We start from the raw sequence: 21523 nt of genomic DNA, 5'->3' as shown, positions 1-21523 counted from the left end.
ACTCGTATATTCTGTTTGAAGTATATGGAGAATCGTCTGATTGCACTCATATCTAATATTTTTATATCTATATGAGATATATTTGTATATTTTTAATTGTAAGATCGGTTTTATGTATTGGAGTTTGAACTAGTACACATTTTGTTAAGGGGCCATCTGAAGTCCGCCGCCGGGCGAGGGATTTTCTCACTTTGTTAAAAACCCATTGGTGACCCTTGACTGCTTTTTGCTTTTTTGTTATGTTACTGTCTCTTAAACACATTTCACATTTCCATTCTCAATTTTTGATATGAAGAATGTTTTGATCAAATGAAAACTAAATCTTTTTATTGCTGTGAAAATTAGAAAGAATATTTACTGCTCTAGTGCTAATATTTACTGCTCTAGTAGCACCATGTACTGCAAGTTGTGATAGATTGATAATTCAAAATGGTTCAATCATTTTACCTTGGATTTCATTTGATGGACATGTTGATATGGATAGTCTGTTTAAGCATCTTAAAAATCACATGAAGGTATACGCATATCAATAAACTGAACTCAGTGCGAAGAACCTTTAAAGTACACTTAGACAAAGAGCTCAATCTAGTGAAACACTTTTTGATGCTGGTCACTCTGTTATCAAACTGCACCGCAATCCTAAAAAAAATATGCAAGTTAATTCTAATAGAAGTAGAAGCCAAAGGAAGTAAATAAACCGTTTACTGAAATAAATGTACAATATGTCTATGGGCCACAGATGCCCCTGCTTGTGAAAAGAAAACACAAGTAAACTCCACACATAGAAACAGGATTCACGTAATTTTGACTGTTAAGTGACCATAAGCATTGTGTATAAGTTTCAAAACATTTGGTTGAGGCAAACTAAAGTTAAAGAACAGAAACAACAGATTAAGCATGATCTTTCCTATCTTTAGTCTACGTACGCGTGTTGATATCTGTATCATTAGTACTAGTACCAACTTCTTATATCTAATAACTCTTGAACAGTAACACCACCCAATATCGGACTTGATAGAGCTGTGTTATGGGGTAATACGCATTACGTATAAGGTTTATAAAATTTGATTGAGTCAAACTTATTTAAAAGAACGAAAACGCAAATTCAGCATTTTCTATGTTTTTAAAGGAACATGATAACTCTTGAACGGTAAAAGTGACGCTACCAAATTTCAAATTCATTTTTTTGTATGTGGAAATAACCATTGTCCCAGGTTAGGGAGATGGTGAAGACCCCGCTAACATGTTCAACCCCGCCCTATCTAGTATGCATGTGCCAGTCGCAAGTCAGTGGCCTATACATTTGTCCATTGCTTTCCTCGTTTGAATTTCGTTTTATCGTGTTTTTTTTCTATGTTGTGATGTTATAATAATGTTTCATTCGGCTGCAAATGTTTGCACCTGTCCTAAGTCAGGAATCTGATGTACAGTAGTTATCGTTTGTTTGTGTAATTTATACGTTTTTCTCGTTTCTCGTTTTTTATTAAGATTAGACCGTTGTTTTTCTCCATTGAATTGTTTTACACTAGTAGTTTTTGGGCCCTTTATAGCTTGTGGTTCGGTGAGAGCCAAGGCTCTGTATGAAGGCCGTACATTGACCTATAATGGTTTACTTTTATAAATTGTTATTTGGATATAGAGATTTGTCTCATTGGCACTCATACAACATCTTCTATACCTTTTTACTCATTGTTGAAAGCCGTATGGTGACATCTAGTTGTTAATTTCTGTGTTACCTGGTCTCTTGTGGAGAGTTCTTCTTTGACGCTCATGCCACATGAGGTGAAGGGTGGGGATCCTGGTAGCATGTTTAATCCGCCGCATTCTGTTTGTATGTACCTGTCCCAAGTCAGGAGACTCTAATTCATGAATTGTCGTTTGTTTATGTGTTACATATTTGTTTTTGTTCATTTTTTGTACATAATTTGTCCGTTTCTTTTCTCGGTGCTTTTTATAACTGACTATGCGGTACGGACTTTGCTCATGGTCGAAGGCCGTAGGGTGACTTATAGCTGTTAATTTCTGTATCATTTAGTCTTTTGTGGAGTGTTCTTATTGGCACTCATGACACATCTTCTTTTTATTTTGTGTATAAGTTTTGTAGTATTTGGTTGAGGCCACTAAAGTTAAAACAACTGAACCCTTTGTTTTTGACGTTCGGGACGAACGGACTAGAGTAACTCCGCAGTTTATGTTCCTTTTCTATGGTACCAACACAGAAGTTCTGACTAGTGTGCTGGTGCTACGCATTCCACCAGCACTGTCATTAACACACACACACACACACACACAATTTTATTATAAAAATATTCAATCTTCATTTTGATTTGATTCTTTTTGGCCTATAATGATTATATGCATGCCTTAATTTCACAAGTAGTATCAAATTTGACAAATTTATTGTACATATACATTTTTGTTATATTTTATAACTTATTTTTCAATTAAACTTAAGTTGATCATCACTTTCTTTTTATATGTCTTTTAAGATTCCGTTTTGAACAAAACGATTTGTTACATATTATATACTTAACACGTATTTCTATCAAATCTGATATTATTACAAAGCAGCTATTAAATAAAATGCATTCGAACTTTAAATGTGCATTTAAATATATATGCAAGTCGTCAACTGGTCAAGTGGCTAGATGCATATATCGTTGGCCAATTGAACGACAGGTCTCCAAATTTTGTTGTTTTAAAACGTCTAGAAATATTAAAGGAAATAAATAAAAACAGAACGACTGAATTAAATAAAATAATGTTCGATATAATGAACCATTTCGATTTATTTTTAAAATCTAAACGATGCTTTATTGTTATCTAATTTCCTAATCAATAAATACCTTACAGCTTCTTTCACCGTCGATCCTGAAATGTTTAATGTTATAAAACAATTTTAGCGTCTTTGACCTACTTTACCTTTTTATTCGGATACTTGTGGTTATCTTCTTCAAGTTCAACGGGAACATTAGAATAATCTAGAAAAGAACCCAGATGGAACCAGGAATTCGGGTTGCTAGAACCAAACAACCCGGATGTTGAACCAGTTACCATGGTTTCGAACCAAAGAACCAAGGTTCAGAACCAAACAACCCAGATGGAACCAGGGTTTAGAACCAGAGTGCCCGGATAGAACCTTATTGCATTCGGAATTCTCATGACTTTTTATACCTTCAACGTATTTTCCAAATCATTTATTTATTTAGTATATTTATATATAATTAAGAATGATTTGATATATTTCATGCTATTTATTTATAACTAAGAATAGTTCTTATCAGAGCCTTGTTTACATCAGTGTTTACAGGTACCCCTCTTGTCGCCCCTTTACATTTTTGATATTTTAAGCAAACATTTAAAAAACTAAACTTTCAAAAAGTGAAATAATCAAAATTGCACGTTATGTTTAGTATTTTAAAAGTTTGATCAAGTTTCTAAACTATCAAATTTATAAACGATATTTAGAATTTTGATATTTAAATAATTTGGTTAAAATTTCAAAATTTCAAAACTTTAACACAATATGAAATTTTGATATTTTAAAACTTTGATCAAAATTCCAAAAATCTAAAATTTCAAAACTTTTTAAAACTTTGAATTGATAAGTGTTACACGGACCGACTTTGTCCATTTGTGTCTGGTGTAAAGTTTTTTCACTAGCAATCAAACCATAGTAGTCAAAGATTTTACCTCATCGCTAGTTTTTTTGTTTTTTCTCTCTTTGGGAAATGAAAACAAATATTTGAATTTCAAAATGGTTTAAACAATTTTCACTTGTGAATAATTTAAATGTTACAACTTAATACAAACATTGTAAAGATTTGAATACGGATATCCGGATTTACATGTCTGTGTAGTGTAATTTTTTAAAAAGCTATATATTTATAAAGAATAAAAGTGTTTACTTCCCAATTACATAAGAAAACAGACTTTCAGTACGTAGATAATCACAAGTTTTGTGTTTTCCTTTTATGTCGTTATATATATTTAAACCCTCTGGATTCCATACACATATACATGTTTGAAAACAGTAATGTTTCATTTGATGTTTGTCTACTAAGACGAAGGAAGTTAACTTTGGTGCGCTGTGATTGGATGAATGAGTGTAATACTTTTTTCCCAAACACACAGACATGTCTCTTTCGAAAATGTTTGAAAGGTTTTTGATTGTTTATTAAAACAATGTTAATAAAACTGAGTTGTTAAAGATAATCTAGGAAGATCTATATAGCTGCTACCTTCCTCGTCATTTGGTCTCTTGTCATCTGTGGATAGTTGTCTCATTTGCAATCATGCCACTTCTTCTTATTTATATATTGTCAGTTGGTTTATATTTCAAAAACTGAATATAAATCATAATTCTAATAGTTCACACAATTGTCTTGTCCTAAGCAGACTGATTATTGTCTCATAAATAATTATTTTCAAATATACTACATGTACCGCTTGTACCTAAGTGTGAAAGAATCATATAAAAAGACACAATTTTCAGTGTACTAAAGTAATGAACGGAATCAAGTTAATAATAGAATAAAATATTTTGAATTGTAAAATAGTCTGTTTAACTTTTTGCTAGACTAAGTTCCTGTAGACAAGGAAAATGTATAATTGTATATATAATGGAAAGAGACGTTGCATAAGCGAAAAGAGGAAACTAATTTAAAATTAAGTTGATCTAAGCAACATTAGGCCCTTCGACCATTTGCAAAACCCATACAATATTGTAAGCAATTAAATGGCCTCAGCAAGACAAAATGTGAAGCCATTCAAACAAAGAATAATGACACCAAAATATAGACGGATAACACAAATGACAAGTATGAACCAACGACATCCCATAATTAACAGGCTTACTTAGGACGGGCACATACAGAATATGGCAGTGTTAAACATGTGTCTGACGACTCACACTACCCTTAAGAAAGGACAGTTGTGTAACAGCACAAAGTAAAGTTAACAGTAAAAATCACATGGAAAGGGCCCGACTGATCATTCGGTACACACACTAAAACAACGGATATAACAAGATATAATAGTTCTTGCAGCTACTCTCGAGCAGCTACTGAGAAATATTTTTTTTTAAATGTTTGTATAAATGTATAATACATACCTTGCAAATTAGAAAAAAATAAAGAACACAAATGAACAGTAACATAATTTAATATTTTAACGAGTATTCAAAATAAATATTTAACTTAGATCCTGAGTTAGTGCAGACGAACAATTGTCAGAACGTTATGTAGAGCACTGGTATAGATACAATTTGTCTTTGATAAAACTGTCACTTTAATTGTATCATAGGATTCCAGATGGACAACTTCTTGTAGATGTATCGGTACCGCCATGCCTGCAGGAATCTTCATTCTTTGACAATTGTCATTCCGGTTATATCTAATGCAAGGTATTATTGTCACTAGATCGCCACTGGGAGACGAATGAGTGTCAGCACTCAAAGTCACTTGTACATAGTAATCACCACTCTCTAATACTGAAATGGAATTATTTGATTTATTATAACTATAAATTGTTTTCACAGGTCTACTACCTTTGTGCTGTTTCCATGGTAATACTTTATCAGTAGCGGGCTCAAATTCGTCCACATCAAGTTCATATTTGGCCACTGACGACCTAACTCTTTTCGGCTCATTTTGATGTTCATACACAAGTGGCGCCGCCGTAGCTCCAAAATTACTTAGATCTTGGTTCTGTATTTCATAGTTCGTATTACTTAGTATAGAAAAAGTCAAATAAGATAAGGACGCAATCACCGAAACACAGAATATCACAGCAAATGATAAAGTCAAACAAAAACAACGTTTTGATGTCTTCTTTCTCTTTCTTAGTTCTTTGTCTTCTGAATAGTCTCTGTAAGCAATGCATGCACATTGCGAGCACGAAAATGATACTATAAAGTCTTTGGTATCCCTATCGTCGTCCATTATGAATTTTTTTTTCTCACCGGGTTCACAAGAACTATCTTCTTTGAATTTCGATGATTTTTTGGTACTTTCACAATTCTCATTGTTATTTGTATCCTCTGTCGTGGGATCGTAATTATCACATTTGCATACTGTGTTATCCTGACCTTTTGTTTCCACGCCTTTTTCCATGGTCTTATTCAAAGTCGTTGATTCTTCCTCTACTGGACTTGGCATTTTGTTCATTAGGACTGACGAAATTCTGCCAACTAATCTCTTTAATATACCATAAGTGTGGGTTTTCATAAGTTTTATTTTTAGAACATTACGCCTTTGTGATTTCGGGTCGTAATTTCTCGGTAACAAGTGTGTACATATCATATCGGTAGTTATTCGCTACGCGTATTTTCCAATAGGTTTTACCTATATTGTATATTTTTTACAAATGGTATTTAAATCTTGTTAATTATATTTGAAACATTGTTGTTAGATATATATATATATACACACATGTAGCATTATTTATAAATTTGACAAAAAATAAACAAATATAGCCTATAGCGTTTAAAATTATCTATTGTATGATATTCTACAGTAACACTTGTTATCACATTTGACTGACAAATCAAGGTCAGGAAGTCGTCCGCTCCTTTATCTAAAATACATCTTACGAAATTTCATTCATGAATTTATATATATTCACAGGTATTAAATGGTATTTTATCAGCGTATACATGAGTACAAGTTTATTAATGAAAAATTTCGTTGTCTTATAGAACAAATAAATTAATTAAATTTTGCAATTTTAAAAAGATAAAAAAAAAAGTGTATGAATAAAATAAAAATGGGGATCAATACAAATAGTTTTGTCTACAGATAAACTAGCCCCTCAATATTCTACCCATGAAATTTACAAAATATTGTTTCCCTTCATATCTATGACTACCCTCCTCCCTTTCCCCGACCGGTTTAGGAATAAGGATAAATTATAATGCTTCAATGAAAAAGTTTTGCTATAGAGCAGACAGTGATTGTCTTTACCTCGGGCCGTTCACACCATAGTGGGTGGAACATTAATTTGACGTAAACGATGATATATCTTTGATAATTCGAGATAAGTAAATATAATAATTTACCACCATCCAACGTGAATAATCAGCTATTTTTAATTTCAGCTCCGTGACATTTCATAAAACAAATGTTACTTTTAATTCAAATTTCATGAGGATTTTTTTACTTGAGTTATTAATAGCATCGTCATTGATATAATTATTATAAAATTAAGGAATTACATGGATAGTTACCCCACGAAAGACGTGGTGTATGTGATTTATAATGTTTTAGATGGATAAACGGCAATGTCTAAAATTAAACCTTTATGAATTCTGTATTTAAACAATTACACGTGATATTTGAAGACGATTTGATATTTTATTTAACATTTGCATATTTAAGTTCTCTCTGAATTAGTTATTAACCTGGCCCACACCGGTATTTTATTTAACATTTGCATATTGTAGACTTCTGTGAATTAATTATTAAGCTGGCACACTAAGGTATTGGCATTGCTTCGTCCTTGGTTCAGTTAAGAACTTTTATGAATTTGATCGACTAACAAGGAAGACATCCATTTTCATAAATGCACATGATCAAACACCGACCGTTTCAGACCCTCATGGGCATAGTTAAGGCTTTAAAAAAAATCCTCATCAATCTTCCGATCTGCAGAAAAAAATCTAATTTATATTATCTGTTCTTTATTATTGTTTATGGTAATCTTATTAGAAAACATTCAAATACAACTTTGTGCTCTACTTTGTGACTTGTCTACAAGCATATTTGCAAAAAAATATTTATAACTGATATTGTGGTTTTTATTCTCATCAACTAAGTGTTTGGAATATACGTAAGTTAAAAGACAGCAGTATTCCAATGCTTCACCAATTTCAGCGATAGAGAGAACTTCTAATTATGTATGATTTAAATTAAAAATATTTAAGAAGTATTCAGTGTTCCAGTATGTTCACTTTAAACATTGCATTGTATTTATTATATCTATGAATAGGTGATGCGGCTGGTAAAAAAAAATCACTAATTAAAAGTCATTGACTAAAAAAAATATTCACAATTGAATTATTTCATTACGTTGAAGATTCCCTAAAAGGTGGGATTGGTAGAGATGAAAATAATAATTTCACTTTTCACCAGATTTCATAATATCTTGTTTAAGGGCATACGATACAGTTTTGATCCTGTATTTACAAGTTCATGAAAATTTGCATATAAGCTATTTTTTACCTGATTTAATCAAATATGTAATAAAAAATATACCTTCATGTGCTACTTTTTGAGTAAAATGAGGTAGAAATTTTGTATTTTTGCTCAAAATTCAGATTTGTGGCCGTAATTTCTGTCTCGACAGAAGGACATAACTTTTTTGTTATAAAAGATAAACACAAATTGTTTTTTGTTGAATACTCAGTGATTTCTGTATTTTATAAATATCCTAAAAAAATATGCAATTTTGTATTCAGAAATAACTCATATTTATCAAATGTTCATGAATTGAGGAAAAAACGTCATTTTTTATTGCATGTTAATCCAAATAAAAAAAAATCCTCTATTTACAGTTTTATAAAATTTATGTCACATAATCTCCCTGCAAAATGAAACAAAATGCCGTTTTAAAAAATAGGGGTCCATGAACTCGTTTTCAAATTAAATCAGTTTGAATGATAAAAATAAGTCGAAAAATGCATCTTTTCCCGATATGTCACAGTTTGACGTCGCGAAAATAACAAATTACGTTAGCAACGTCATCACCTTCCCTGTAACTGTATCGTATGCCCTTAAAATGTGTGACGATATTCAGTACCGACGTCAGTCTTTGAGTTTCGAAATAATTTTTAGGATTTGCAACTTTTTTGCCCTTTCCATCTGAATAGTAAAGGATCATTAAATACAATAATTGAGTAATTTATCGGGTGATGCCGTCAACATACTATGTAGCTTTCGTAGCAGCGTGGGCGGTATTTTGAAGAGCCATTTTTTGGTATAAGTCCGGAAAATATATTATCGAATTTATAACCGTTATCAGTGGCTATCTATTGTTTTCAATAGTACATCAGAAAATAATTACCCTTCCAGTGCATCTGTATTCCCATGATTTCTGTTATGTTGTGTGCATTTGTATAATTTTATGCATGTCAACACTTTATGTTTATATGGCCTCCTCCGACTGATAGGGTTTGATTTCCCCACCCCGTATGAGACATTGTTTTAGTTTAAATGAGAGAGACGAAGAAAAAAAAAATGGATATAATTATACAAGATTGCGTTTGATGATATTGAGCTACAGTATAACTAATTATGCCTTTCAAAATATGACTTTCCTTCTTGAATTTTCCTTGGTGTTCGTTATTTTTACTATTTTTTCATTCCATTGTATTGTTGCTTTATCATTTTCATGATAATTATACACAAAATATTGCTTACTTTTCAACCAAAGCAATTTTGGAATGCTTTTAAATGGTGATAGATAATCAAACTTGCCATTTGTATTTTCTATCAACTTTTCATCTGTGTTTCAAAGAAGACATGTTTTACTTCATAAAATACGCTATCTAAATATGGTAATTGTTATGTAACAATAGGGTGACTAACTGCATGCCTTTACTGTTATATCGGATATGACGAATATAAAAAGTCCATTCACACAATTCAAGTATGTGGGAGTAATAATTAGGTCCTGATTTTTCTGTACACCAGTCTTATTAAATTATTTACATTTTTTTTTAATTTAATTACATTAACATATGCTGCTTCAAACTCCAGTTCTGCTCATTCTTTTTCTTGATAGAAGTTTCTATATATTGATTTGTAGCTTTACATGAATGATATAAACAGACTTGATCAAAATCGGAAATCAAATTCGTTGGTTATTCACATGTTCTACTGTGTGATGGCAGCAAAATTAGCAACAACAACAAAAAATACAATATCAAATTGAAAAGCTTCGGCAAAACTAGGGAAAAAAATAAAGAAGAATAAAAGATATGTGCTTGGCCCAGGTCAGAATTATTTTCGATGTTTGCAGATTTCTCTCCATGATTTTATCTTTTAAAAATGTGTGTTCTATATCAGATGGACATGTGGTTATCTTGTTTAAATCTATCAATACCACTACCGAAATGTATAGCTTAAGGACTTGTTTTTTTTTAATTTTACTATCGTTATTTATTTTACCTCATTTGTGGTAGAGCTAGGGACACGAATATGATAACCTTAATATATATTTTTATGTACCTCGACACGGGAGCATTGGTTTAATTTTTTTATGTTGCTAGAGTCAGGAGTATGATAACATTTAGTATAATTTCTTAACTTGAAATATGCCTTCATATGGTTTTCTTTTGGTCCACATTTTGTGTTTCTAGAGACCTTACTCTGTTAACCTGTGGGTCTGATTTGTGTTATGGAGTAGAACTTTTTATAATTATTCAGTCTAATTTGTGAGATGGGAATATATTTTAATATAATCTTGGGTTTAATTTGTGGTATGGCTAGATGCCTTATTTTTGCATCTTATCTATATTCTGGTTAGAGACATTACTATGATATTTTGGTTTTGTTTGTAATGTTGCAATGTCTACATATGTCCTTATTTAAAGTTGATAGTAATAAACAACGATAAAGGGATATCAAGCCTAAGGCATAAACTCTTTGGCTAAAAACGTTTTTATTCCACCTAAGTAGCTATAAGTTTTGTCTATTATAAACTGCAAAACAGATGACTTTTCAATTATAACCATGTATCGGAACCATGTACCTAATTTTATACAAACTTCATCTTTTCAATTAATGATACTTCAAGTGTAACGTGAACCCATTATTCCGGCACATTAGCATGCATATATATATCATCATATATATCACTCGTCTAAACATCAACCCAACAATGTTAGATCTGTAAATTTGCTTTCGCAAACTTTTGGTTCTTCCCTCGCCGGGATTCGAACCCATGCTACTGTGATATCGTGACACCAAATCGCCTGCACTGCAGCCGTCCCGCTAGACCACACGACCACCTGGGCTCTCAAAAAAAGAGCTTTCGGTGGCCATATGTTACCTTTCCACGTCAGTTTTAATCTAGCGGCGTACTACAGTACATGATATATAAGGCATGAAGATGTTATTGTTACAGATCAGCTAAATTATCTATAGTAAAGGATCCTACAAATTAATGTAAGATACAGTCACAGAAAATAATTATATTCATAAGTACGTCTGAGTCATCATATATATCATATATACTTTGTACGCACTGTGTACTCTAATCAATAAGTGATCATGATATACATGTACTGTAAATAGGTCACAAAATATTTTGGTGTCCTCCGGGTTTTCCAAATTTTAACTGGTTTCTAGACTAATTAACATATAGGAAGTTATTTATAATTTAACAATTAGTCCCCTTTATTTAATTGCTTTGTTTAAATAACATGGTAAAATATACGGTTTGCTGTTTGAAAAATATGTAGAGTCAGCAATTTCATCGAACAGTCAGCTACAGCAATTGTTGCATGCTAAACAAATCGGATTGGCGTTGGAGTTTCTAGTCCTGTTAGTATTTTGTATAATTATAAGGATCAAGAGAGTTAAACTTAATAAGAGAGAGTTTAATAACCTTCCTATATCTTCAATTCATATTCATACAGCCGATAAATACTCTTAGTTCACTTTGCACTTGCCATATAAATGACATTACAACTTTATAAAATATATATATATTCTCATTTTCTCATTGTAAACACTGTTAAAATCGCATATCTGAAATAATTTTAAATGAACTTAAGGAACTTAAACCATATGTATATATTATATATATTGATCATTAACAGAATAATGTCATTTGATTGATTTGAATCTATCATTTTAATGTACATATCTTCACGTTGTGTGCATAGTAATGTTAAAAAGCAACATTAACCTTTCGATTATTTAAGTTTGCAATAAATAAGACAGACAAAAAATGATGTTTGTATCACCAGAACAACGCAGGCACATTGTTTACCGCCGTTTAAGTCAACAACCGTGTTTTTTTGTTCGAAAATTCAAATGTATTGAACCTCTTTAAGCCATTGTTATACCGAAGATAGTAGAATCATTAAAAGTAAAAGAAACCACCAAATTTGTTTTTAGATTTTTAACTTATAATCTTAGATTCAAAATTTAAAACAACATCCTATTACATGTACAAAGGTTTACAGTTGCAAATGTCATAATTGTCATGATAAACTGCAAAAGTTTTAAATGTATATAAAAGGTACTTTTTCTAAACTTAATAACCCTTTAAATTATATCTCCAAAATAAATCGCTTGGAATATCCCATTTTTCAAGGACGACGGATGATTGATGATGTTCAAAGCCGTAAAGTTTGAATTGATGGTTCAATGCCTTGGAGAAAATTGGTCATGTATAGTTGATAGTTCATCTGTAGACGTCTGATGCCTGGTGGATAGTCGAAACGTGGCAATCATACCACATCTTCTTATTTTCAACTGGAGAAAGTTTTAAAGAAATAGATGTACTTTCTTTAAAAAAATGTTTTCAGATAAAGCTATGTCCTATGTTTAATTTTTGGTTCATTCCATATCTTGAACTCTAAATCGAATCGTCTGTGTCATTTGGTCTCTTGTGGATAGTCTCATTGATAAACATACCACATCTACTTATTTTATTAGACTGAAGGTCGATGGCTTGTTGTTATATGTATAACGTTAAGGGGTGATATCAATTGCATTTCAGGTATTCTGATCCCTCTTTCAGATACTTTTTGATTCAATTAATGGCTTTCCGAATTGCTTATACCACACACATGGAAGACCCTGTTTTGGTTGAACGAACTCCAAGTATAAAAATAAACGTTACTTATAATATTTAAAATAAACCAAATTGACGATTTGCATTTAAAAAAAAACAGATTATCCCGCTCTCTTTGTGCTTGTATTTCTTTCCTCGAATGAAGCAGAAAAATTCTGCTTTGAAATTTAAAACCTATAAAAATGTAAACAATAACAGCAAGATAGATAAGTGATTCGCAAAGGAACTGCATATCACATATATAAGAGGATGTTGTTAAACGACTAACTGCATGACTTATAAAATATGTTGTTTCTTCTTCTGATTCGTCAAGTAGTGATTTCATTGCATTTACAAAACGTCTGTATGGTATCTACATATATGGTGAACTGAAACTGAGGGAAACGCATTAAATATAAGAGAACTACGATACAACAGAATCACAACATTAAAATGTAACACACACAGAAACGAATGGCAATTTTCCTGACTTGTTACAGGACATTTTAAGAAAAAATGGTGGGTTGAACCTGGTTTTATGACATGCTAAACCTCCCGCTTTAATGGTTATGTAAAATATAACATTAAACTGATACCAGATATGCAATAAATATCACAATTACATAGATATACAAGTCTGAATACTGGTTTAACTGCATGTAAATATACCTTTCGGAACGAATGATATTGTTTACATCTTGTATGGTATTTTTTATCCTTTCAGGTACTTCTTGTTGATAGCTATATATATTATTATGTAAGATTAATGTTTGCATGTTATGGTATTCCAGAATATCATTGATAGTCGCATAAATACATTTATGTAACATTATAAAATAGTTTAGTACAGTTATTAATACGACCAGAACTTGGATATTATAAAAAGATTATGGTTTTCCTATTAGCAGTCATCTTTATTTAAAAAGAAATAGTCATTACTTTAACGTTTTAAACCATTTAAAATAATTGCAAAGGAATTTTTAAACAAACAAAAAGAATGCTGATTTGGATCTTTTAAATGACCTTGACACAAATGTACTAATATTGGAATCGATTCAATAAGGCTAATATCTTTAAATGTAATGCTTATTTTTAGATATTTGAATTTGACCAAGTTAAATATCATTTAGAATTCCAAAATGATTTGTATACGTTTATTATTGCGATTTGTCATTTTGGACTAAAATGCGATTTTAAATTTTTCTCTTATTTTTGAGATATTGAGATAAGACGTGGCACGGTACTTGTCTATCCCAAATTCATGTGTTTGGTTTTCATGTTACATTTGTTGTTCTCGTGGTGTTTTGTCTGATGATTGGTCTGTTTCTGTGTGTGTTGCGTTTCGGTGTTGTGTCGTTGTTCTCCTCTTATATTTAATGCGTTTCGCTCGGTTTTGGTTTGTTACCCCGATTTTGTTTTTTGTCCATGGATTTATGAGTTTTGAACAGCGGTATACTACTGTTGCCTTTATTTAGCGATATTGAGAAAAATCAAATAAAATATTTCAAAATGCGATTTTAAATTATTGCGATTACAATCCTGTCGCATTTTTCGCAATAATAAAAACATCGCAATTGTCTGCATTGCAAAGATGATGATCAAAATGATTTTGTTTCTAAGTTATATGGTCACATTCAAGAATAAGAAAATTTGGTCTACAATAAAATGTGCACATGTTTGCATCAATTAAAACCACATTATTCAATCGACACTCTCATCAGCAAAGTTGATCTCAAGATATATTGTCAATTTATTTTTGTAGGTCCCTTATGATCCCAAAGCTAGCTCTTCGCATGTTTAACTCTTATGATTGATTGGCTTTCAAGTGTTTGGGTTAGGCGTTTCTAATGTACTATGTTGAAATAAGCTCATCAGACGCACGAATTTGTATAATAGTGTGATTTTCATTTCCATGTTTGAACCTAGAAATAAATTCAAACCAGTACAGACTCTTATCTTTATTTGAAAATGCATACGTACAACGTATACAAAACTACAAAAATAAATAATAGAAGTGCCTGAATGCGTGGATGTGTGCAATTTAGTAATTCAAAAGGAACAATATTGACGTATGCAATACCATTTATTTATGTGATATACTAATATTCATTAATTGGAAACATCCAATAATTACATAATTTGCATAATATAGGATGATAAGAAAATTTTACATTTTCCATACTGTTAATGTATTAACTGAAGACGACCGGTATAACATGTTCTTGTTCGTAAACGAAATCCAGAAAGTATCTCCAGTAGACAGATAGTGAATTTCCTGTATATATATCGGAATGTCTATATTTTCTGTCAACACGACTCGATTGCACCTCTCATGCTTCCCACTACCATAACGTATGCATACTAACGATTTTGTCAACTTTTGTGTTACATATGTTCCAACATTAAGCGACAAACTTATAGAAAACAGACCTGGTTTTCTGACAGAAAATGTATTATTCCGATTGTTAAAATCAACTAATATATTATCCTTAGTTATCCACTTTGCTCCATTTAAAGAGGCGCTTTTATCCTCAAAACGACTGTCATGAAAATCAAGTTCAAAGGTAACACTGCTAAAATGATCCTGAAAGTCAGTGCTCGACTGAATATTTTTATCATTTTCCAGTATATGTCTATACATAAAATAACATATAACTGTAGGTATTGTCAGTGCCGCTAAAATCACAACCAATATCGATAATTTATACAAATGTTTCCGTTTAAAACTACGTTTTTCTATCTTCTTTTGACTTTGACCCACTTCCCTTTGAAGTTGTTTACAATAAATATCTTCGCAATCTCCTGTTAAATCTATGCAGTTGCTTGGTTTAGAATTGCTGTAAAGTTTTTCACAATGAATGTTCTTGGCATTTTCATCTGTATCTATTGGAGTATCTATGTTACCTATCATGGTTCTGGTCGGTTTATGATCACCATAGTTTTCCACATGCTGACAATTGCATTTTTTACCATTGCCGAAAGAACTAAAGTTATCTTCAAAATCGATAGTGGATTTTGTACCATCTTGATTTAACGTTTCATTTTCAATGTAAAATTGCTGACAGTTTTTAGAAACTGTCATATCGACTTCTTGTTTGTGAACATGACTATCTAAGGTGCCAGCCATGTGTAGTTCCCTGGATTTTAGAATATATTGAAATTAAAGTTTACCTCTAAAATATTTATCTTATGATTCGGTATGATACTAATTGCGCACTGTTTGATATTGAATATGTTTAGATCTCCTGAGGTCAGGTTAATTTGTCATCTTTATCTTCAAGATCAAGCTAATAATGAAAAAAATAAGCAAGTTTTCTTTTAAATAGACAGTGTGGCTTTTCATTTTATCTTTAAATGGACAAATCCTTATACATAACGAAACCTATTGTTCTTCTTGCGTAAGTAGGCAAGTATTACGTCTTTATTTCTTAAAAGCTTGCATTGTAAAACCGACACTTAATAGATTTAGTAGGAAGAAAATACTTATAAAAAAAAATCCAATTATAATAATATACTATTGTTTGTTTTAAGTGAGAATAATCAAAGTTCATTAACGAATGACATGCAGTTTAATGATTCACTTCCTGCATTCCCTTGGGCTATTTATCTTGTAGAATACCCTTGTCGGACAGACGTGTCAGGAACTTCTAAAATTAGTTCTTGCAATTTGAACAACCTTCTATTTTAGATATATCGGGATGTTTATACAGTAAGCCTTGAATAAATATTTTCTCTACAAATGCAAATACATTTTGTAGAACTTCCTTGATTGCACATAAGCAAACAATTGCATATAACTGATTATGGTGAAAAGAAATATATTCGATTATTTGTGTTACTTGTAATAAAGTAGGGTAAAGAAAATATTCATGTCTATTTGATTTTTTTCTACGATCAACTGAAATAAGATAAACATGGAGGAAAATGATTGTCAAATACTCAAAATAATAATTGTCCGTGTATCTGGACATGGTGTAAAAATGATATATCGTATTCAAATGCATACCTTATTTGAAGACGGCTTCAATCTTTCATTTTAAACTCTTCAGTTTAATCAACAATTTTACAACAACACATACGTATGGAGTATATTCAAGTTTATACGATATTCAGACATATTATCTACAACTACAAAAGTTTATTCTACGTGCTTTAACTAACCATCACGGAAATCTCTGTCACGAATGACCGTTTCATGTTTTGCAGCAGTAACATCGTCGTTTTGGCCATTTACACTTTTTTTTATTCGAGCGTCATTGGTCAGTCTTTTGTATAAGAAAAGACGTCTGGCGTAAATACAAAATCTAATCCTGGTTTCTGTATAACTTTATGTATAACTTACTATCAAATACGGTTAATAACTATTTGATATCAGTAAGTTTCTCAGTCTATGTCACACGTCTATTTAATATCTGTAAGTTTCTCAGTCTATGTCACACGTCGAGTACGAACGTCTTAAATTTTGAGCAGCATAAATGTTATTGTACATTGTGCGTCACTGGCTTCTGAAAAAGTATAATCACAAAAAAAAACTGAACTCCAATGAAACTTCAAAAAGGAAAGTCCTTAATCAAATGTCAAAATCAAAAGCTCAAACTCATCAAACGAATAGATACCAACTGTCATATTCCTGACTAGATACATTCATTTTCTTATATGTGGATTAAACCTTTTTTTTACTAGCTAAACCTCTCACTTGTATGACCATCGCATAGTCATCAATCATTTAAAAACATTCATATTATCTTGCTTAACCTAATTTGGACAGTTACACATTCATGAACGAAATAATGCATCAATGCTGAGTATATGGGATAATGTCATAAATTAATTAAGTCAAGATTCACTTAAAAAGAACGGTCCATGATACTGTATAATCACTTCAATAGATATCCCTATTATGAGATTTTTACTGCGTTACAAAGCCCGTGCATTATTATACAGTTAACCCCAGTTCAAATTTACCCACCAATATACAACATGTAAAAAAACAAACACATAAATTAAGTCATATCTACGGAAGCGTATTAGCGCCACACATTTGTTTTAAATTTTTCTTCATATCTTTGCGTTATAATATTTGCGATATAATGCAAACTTTTGCGAAATAACGCAACGATAGTAAAAAAAATTATAAACAAAATGTCTGGCGCCAATAAGCTTCCGTACATATCACTTATTAATTGATTACTCTATGTAATGTAAACACCTGGAGGGTCATCAACAAAACTATTATCCTCAATACATTTTTGGAAACTAAGGGAACAGAATCATGATTCAGAACTGAAATAGCGAATTATGTTTGAAGGGTCAATTTTCCCTGAATTTACTTGAGGACATTTTACTAAAGCTTATTATCTAGCTAGACGGACATTCTGTTTTAGCTCAATCAAAAACTTAATAATAGGAAATAAAGATTTGTTTCGTCAACAATATATAACTACATCGGTTAAGTTCAGAGGCAAAATTAAAAACTAGAGATAATGCGAGCCATTCTTATAAAATGCTACCCCACATATTACAAAGTCTATGACCTTATAAGGGAAATCGTTAATGTATTTCGAATAAAAAAAGGATAATTCTACACTGTAAAGAGTCATTTTCTTATGATTAGGGGTTAAGATTAAAAGGAAAGCCATGTGTACTAAAGTGTGAAATTCAAAGTGAAAATCCAAGTAATCTCAAAGTTAACATCGAAATTCATTCAGATAAAGAATGAAATAAGAGGTGTAAAATCAAACAAAAAATAAAATACCACATTCCAAGAAATGCGGGGATATAAAAGAAGACTAAATCAGCGTAAGCTCACCAAAACTGAACAAAACAGCGAATTCATAAACTAAAAATAATTTTGACTAAATAGATTAATGGAAAATTGTAAATAAAACTAAATTATTTCCGTCGGATTTAGTTTTGTAATTCTGATTTGTTTTCTCTCAATCGATTTACGACTTTTAAACAGCGGTATACTACTGTTGCCTTTATTTATTGTTCAGACTATGAAATAGAGGAGAAAATGAAGTCCATCTTGTTTTTTTGAATCCATGGATGAAACAAATACAAGGAAACCTGACCGTACTCCTTGGTCACACATTGCGTTTTAATAAAAATACAATCATTTTTAGTTTTGCTTGTAATTTATGTTGATTGATGCATATACTGTACTGTTTTTCAGTATTTTGTATTTAATGACTGCATCCTGGTATCTATATATGATGAGTTCATTTGAATATAATATATTCTAAGATGTCAAAATGAAATGATTGAAATATTCCATTTTGATGTTGTATTGATTGTCTGATCCTACTTAGATTTTGCTGCATTGTTTCCTGACGATGCATAGCACAATTCCTTAATATATAATCTCTATAATGTATATTGATTTTCAAAGTAACTGTCTAATGAGTTCGCTTCTATCAATTTATATAAAAACATATCTGCATTAGCAATTCAATGCGACATTCTTCCTGTAGATGTAGACAATAATACAAGTTGAGAATAAATCAATCATCATAGCTTACGGCAGAATTTATGGTTGTGGAGTTACAATGTAAGATTGAAAAACACAATGTAAGATTGAACAACACAATGTAAGAGTACACAAAGGAACATCGGAAAGCAGTCTCCTTAGTACATATGTAGACACAATAACAATTACCTGGATGTGATATATTGTATCTACTAGGCGTACTTTCTATTACAATTTTATTATATTTCAGACTTTGGTCTAAGTAATGTTTTCTATGGTGACTCCTCTTTGGTAACACAGTGTGGTTCACCAGCATACGCAGCACCAGAGATCTTTAGTAATCAGAAGTATGGACCAGCAGTCGATATCTGGAGTGTGTATGTATCTTTGCTTTATTTTCTTTTTATTGTCTCAATTGTAAAAGAGAAAAGATGGGGGATACACCATATAACATGCTCCCAGAAAAAAAGATTTTTGGTCACTGTATTTATTTATTATCTTTAAATTTGCTTCTATAATTTGTCTATATGCCCTTCAGTGTTGCCCTGTTACATGTCTATACGCCTTTAAGTGTTTCTCTGTTATAATGACGTGGCTCTGAACTCATACATCCCGTCATTGCGTTATGGTACCATGGTAAATGATTGATTATAAATTTGTAACATTGTATTATATACCTATATATATATATATATACAACTCGTCTTAACATCAACCCAACAATGTTAGATCTGTAAATTTTTGGCTCTTCCCTCGCCGGGATTCGAACCCATGCTACTGTGATATCGTGACACCAAATCGCCTGCACTGCAGCCGTCCCGCTAGACCACACGACCACCTGGGCTCTCAAAAAAAGAGCTTTCGGTGGGCATATGTTACCTTTCCATGTCAGTTTTAATCTAGCGGCGTACTACAGTACATGATATATAAGGCATGAAGGCGTCTAGAGGGACGGCTGCAGTGCAGGCGATTTGGTGTCATGATATCACAGTAGCATGGGTTCGAATCCCGGCGAGGGAAGAACCAAAAATTTGCGAAAGCAAATTTACAGATCTAACATTGTTGGGTTGATGTTTAGACGAGTTGTATATACATTATGTACACAGCCATGTATCACCATCATTGATGGCGATCCGATGGATACATCTGTTGTAGGGTTGTCACTGACTCAGACGTACCTATATATATATATATATATATCATAAAAATACTTAACTCCGAGGATAAATCAAAATGGAAATTTTTGCTAATCATATAGCAAAACCAAAAAATAATACACATTAAACGAATGACAACAACTATCATATTCCTGACTTGGTACAGACTTTTTCCTATTCATACAGACAAATAAAAAATACTATAACTCGGTATTAGTACGATCAACAATGTCAGTACCAATAATATATACTTTAGACCATCGTGTATTATTTGTAAGTGTATACGGAATATTTATCACCAATATCTTGGTACCTCTTTAAGAAAAAGGACATGACGTTCTTTGCCATACCCCTGGTTCATCAACTTTCGGCTCAAACACTGGTGACGTTTTACACGGTCTGAGTATGAGCTGCAAGCTCTTGATAACGGAATATTAAGTGCGCCTTTAAAGTTAGACTTCGATGATAATTTGAATTTTGCCTTTGTAATGTCATACAGCCATAAAAAGAGGATGGGATTTTGGCTGGGTAAAATAAGGCATTATCGTGTTCAACTGTGCTGGTTCATTAATTCCATAACGGGTAAATAAAACCCAACTCCGGTACCTTGATCTTGATATAGTAAGCTGACACGTCCGAACTACAGTATTGCATCGTATATTCGTCATGAATGGATTTGTCCAAATACCCACTCTAAGGAATCGTAAGCATGTGCAATCAATAGCAAAATAGTTCAAAAATAATTTTGGAGCACCCCACCCTTTGATATGTCTTAGGGAACCAAAAGGTCGGAAGAGGTGCGAGCTGATGTGTCTAAACCTATTTCATATGCCACTGTGTGGTGACAAACGATCTATAAAACCACCTGTAAGAACTACAAAATAGTTTGCAATGTTTATATCAGCAAATTACGAATGTTGTTTTCATTTTGGTTTGTTGCCTCCAATATGTGGATGAGTCAATGTAGCCATTCACCAAATGCCTGATTGACCACCGGAGGTATATCACTAAGAATCCACTATCTCAGTTAGTTAAGCCACTTTCCCATTTAGCTTTGCAACTCCTCCCAGTTAGCTAACACTTAAGATATCTTATGAAAATTAACCACTGGAAG

General features: G+C 31.8%; 1 protein-coding gene across 1 annotated transcript in view; it reads left to right on the top strand.

The window, feature by feature from the left end:
- The window catches only part of LOC134688505 (serine/threonine-protein kinase MARK2-like), a 107816-nt gene that overhangs the window by 74727 nt on the left and 11566 nt on the right, over positions 1–21523 (top strand). Inside the window, exon 5 of the mRNA XM_063549277.1 lies at positions 19503–19629. Within this exon, the coding sequence (XP_063405347.1) occupies positions 19503–19629 (127 nt within the window). The remainder of the gene's footprint in view (positions 1–19502; positions 19630–21523) is intronic.

This window comes from Mytilus trossulus, chromosome 10 (genome assembly GCF_036588685.1).
Source record: "Mytilus trossulus isolate FHL-02 chromosome 10, PNRI_Mtr1.1.1.hap1, whole genome shotgun sequence".
NCBI lineage: Eukaryota > Metazoa > Mollusca > Bivalvia > Mytilida > Mytilidae > Mytilus > Mytilus trossulus.
The sequence above is the reverse complement of the archived record's forward strand: the minus strand, read 5'-3'. Positions and strand labels throughout refer to the sequence as shown.